The sequence below is a fragment of the Cynocephalus volans genome, chromosome 4 (genome assembly GCF_027409185.1).
Source record: "Cynocephalus volans isolate mCynVol1 chromosome 4, mCynVol1.pri, whole genome shotgun sequence".
NCBI classification, from domain to species: Eukaryota; Metazoa; Chordata; class Mammalia; order Dermoptera; family Cynocephalidae; genus Cynocephalus; species Cynocephalus volans.
In genome coordinates, this window is record NC_084463.1 from 151,467,222 (window position 1) to 151,470,650 (window position 3,429).

At 33.0% G+C, this 3,429-nt stretch overlaps 1 protein-coding gene across 1 annotated transcript; it reads left to right on the top strand.

The window, feature by feature from the left end:
* Positions 1–551: 551 nt before the first annotated feature.
* On the top strand, positions 552–1,511 carry LOC134376740 (olfactory receptor 8U1-like). Its single transcript, XM_063095216.1, has one exon. It carries the CDS (start codon positions 552–554, stop codon positions 1,509–1,511), a length of 960 nt encoding a protein of 319 aa, XP_062951286.1.
* The last annotated feature ends 1,918 nt before the right edge of the window (positions 1,512–3,429 follow it).

Consider the following 3,429-nt stretch of genomic DNA (forward strand, 5'->3'; position numbering starts at 1 on the left):
GCAACGTATGTGGACCTAGAAGTGATAAATTATTAACATAAAATAAAAAATGCAAAACTATTTCTGCCAGCATTGGGAAAAATGTGCAGTTGTGTCTGCATGGGTACAATATGAATCCATCAAAGTGATGCAGCTGTAGGTTTGTTTTATTTTATGCTATTAATGTGAACATTTTTTCAGTTAAAAACGTAGCTTGCAAATTTTAGCAAGTAAGGTTCTTATTACACAAAACCTTGAACTGAAACCTATGCAACGTGGGCTATTTCACAGCTTCCATTTTTGTATAGTCAATGGATCTGGGGAAAGATATATGCGTATCACATAAATATCTCTTTGAATATATGTATATGTATATATGTGTATATATACGTGTGTGTGTACATATATATATTAGTAAAAATAAACAAATAAACAAATAAATAAAATTAAATAATGCTCTTTACAAGACATAAAATATTAAAAAATAACACCACTTATCGGAATTATAGTACAAAAAATCTACTTTGATTTAACTCTTCTCTCTACTTCCTCATCCAGCCTCCCCGAAGACCATGTCTCCGATAAATTGCACCCACGTGACAGAATTTGTTCTTGTGGGCCTCACAGATCTTCGGGAATTGAAAATGCCCCTCTTTGTGGTATTCTTATCCATCTACTTTTTCACAATATCAGGAAATCTGGGTTTGATCCTGGTCATTAGAACAGATGTGAGACTCAACACACCAATGTACTTCTTCCTTAGCAACCTGGCTTTCGTTGATTTCTGCTACTCTTCTGTCATCACACCCAAAATGCTTGGGAATTTTTTGTACAAACAAGCTACTATCTCCTTCAGTGCATGTGCTGCTCAGTTAGGCTGCTTTCTCACCTTCATGGTGTCAGAATGCTTATTACTGGCTTCCATGGCCTATGATAGGTATGTAGCCATTTGTAACCCTCTGTTGTATATGGTCACAATGTCCCCGAGAATATGCACTCAGCTTGTAGCTGTACCCTACAGCTACAGCTTCCTGATGGCGCTGTTTCACACCATCCTCACCTTCCGCCTCTCCTATTGCCACTCCAATATCGTCAATCACTTCTATTGTGATGACATGCCTCTCCTCAGGCTTACTGACTCAGACACACACTCTAAACAGTTCTGGATCTTTGCCTGTGCTGGTATCACATTCGTTTCCTCTGTTCTGATTGTCTTTGTCTCCTACATGTTCATTATTTCTGCCATCCTGAGGATGCGCTCAGCTGAGGGAAGACTCAAAGCCTTCTCCACGTGTAGCTCCCACATGCTGGTGGTCACCATATTCTACGGGACACTGATCTTTATGTACTTACAACCAAGCTCAAGCCATTCCTTGGAAACAGATAAGATGGCCTCAGTCTTCTACACAGTGATCATTCCCATGCTGAACCCCATGATCTACAGCCTGCGGAACAAGGATGTAAAAGATGCCTTGAAAAAAGTCATCATCGATAGAAACCAGGCTTGTGTGTTTGCAAAATTAAGAAAATGACTTAAATGAACAGAAGTGGACTTTCCTTTATCTTTTTTTCTTTCCCCATCCCCCATTAATAAAACTAATAGATTGCCTTGGTCTTGGTTGGTTTAAATATCTGTTCACTGTCAAAGGAAATTGTTCTCTGTAATCTCTGTAAATGAGTTTGACTTAGAATTACATCATATGCAGACAGTACCATAAGAATTCACATCTTGTGATTTTTCATACAGAAAAACATTTTAAAAGTTTATTATCTGATGTCTATACAACTAGATACTGGCCAAGAATAAACAAAAGCAAAGGTATCTTGAATGTCTGGTGTAAGATTATAAGATTACTTTGATAATATATTTATGAGCTCTTTAATAATGTATTACAATTAAATTTAAATGATAATATTCCAAATTAAATTCAATAATTTTTCCAATTAAATTGCAAACAACTGTAAATCGGTAGTTTCGACTGGGAGTGATTTTTTTCTCTAGAGGACATTTGGTAATGCCTGGAATTATAATTGATTTTCAGAATGAGAGCGTGCTGTGAAGGAATGTTACTGATGTCAGGAGAGTTGAGGAGAGGTGTGCTGCAAAATAACCTGCAATTAACAGCACAAATCCTCACATGAAACGTTATCCAGCCCAAAACAGTAATAGTGTTGAAGCTGAGAAAGCCTGCCCTAAAATTTTTATTCTCAATGATCATTTTATAGATTTTACTTTGTTCCATCATGTTGATAATATTGCTAGAGTCTTCTGGAGTCTTGCTAGTTTTCTCTTTATTTAGTCTATCAATGATTAAGGCTGATATCATAATCCCATATTACATTATATTTTTACCTTTCTAATTTGTCAGTTTTGATTTCAGATATTTGGGGGCTCCTTTGTCAGTTTTGCATGAATTTATAATTGCTAAATTTACTTATTTATTAATTTTTTGGATTACTATTATTAAATGACCCTCTTTTTTTTCTGGTGCTATTTATCGTCTTAAAGTCTAATCTTTTCTGACTTTAATGTAACTACTCCAGCTCAGTTACAGTTGTTATTTGCATGGAATAGTAACTTTTTAAATTTTCATTGTATTTGTGTTTTTCAGTCTAAATTGTACCTCTTGTAGATAGTCAGTAGCTGAATCTTGCTTTTTTAATTAATTCTTAATATCTCTGCCTTTTGACTGGTGCATTTTGTCCATTCATATTTAATATGATTATTTATATGGTTAAATTTATGTCTGTCATTTTTCCAATCATATTTTAAATGCCTGCTGTCTTTTCATTTTCTTGTTTCAGCTCCACTTCTTTCTTTTGTGTTGAAAGATTTTGACACAGAAATTTAATTCCTATTGCTAAATAGTTAATTTAAAATAGAAATTTAATTTTTATTGTTATACACATACACACATTAGTGGTGATTGTTGTAGGAAGTCCAATATATTTTAACTTACCATAATCTACTTTAGGATAATACTAACATAATAATAACAATATATATATATATATATATATATATATATATATATATATATTATATATATATATATATAATACACACACACACACACAACTTTATGTTATAAACTTTTAAAAAGTATTATTATACTTAAGATATGTATACAATCTTGTGTTAAAACAAATTAAGAGAAAATAAATGCATACTTGTATGTCATTTAAGTACATTAAGAACAGAGAATATACATACACACACACACACATAAGACTGTTATATTTACTGACATATTTGCCATTTCTAGTGTGACTTATTTCTTTCAGTGACTGATATTCACATACAGAAAATTTTTCTTTCCTTTGAAAAAGTTTGTTTTGTGCTTCTTGTAAGGTAGATTTACTAGCAATCAATTATCTTGATCTTGTCTATCCAGGCCAGTCTTTAGGTTACCTTCATTTCTAAAGTACATTTTGACTGGATATAGTATT

Excerpts from the sequence above, each read along its gene's own strand:
- LOC134376740 (XM_063095216.1), top strand. The coding sequence starts at position 552 with ATGTCTCCGATAAATTGCACCCACGTGACAGAATTTGTTCTTGTGGGC.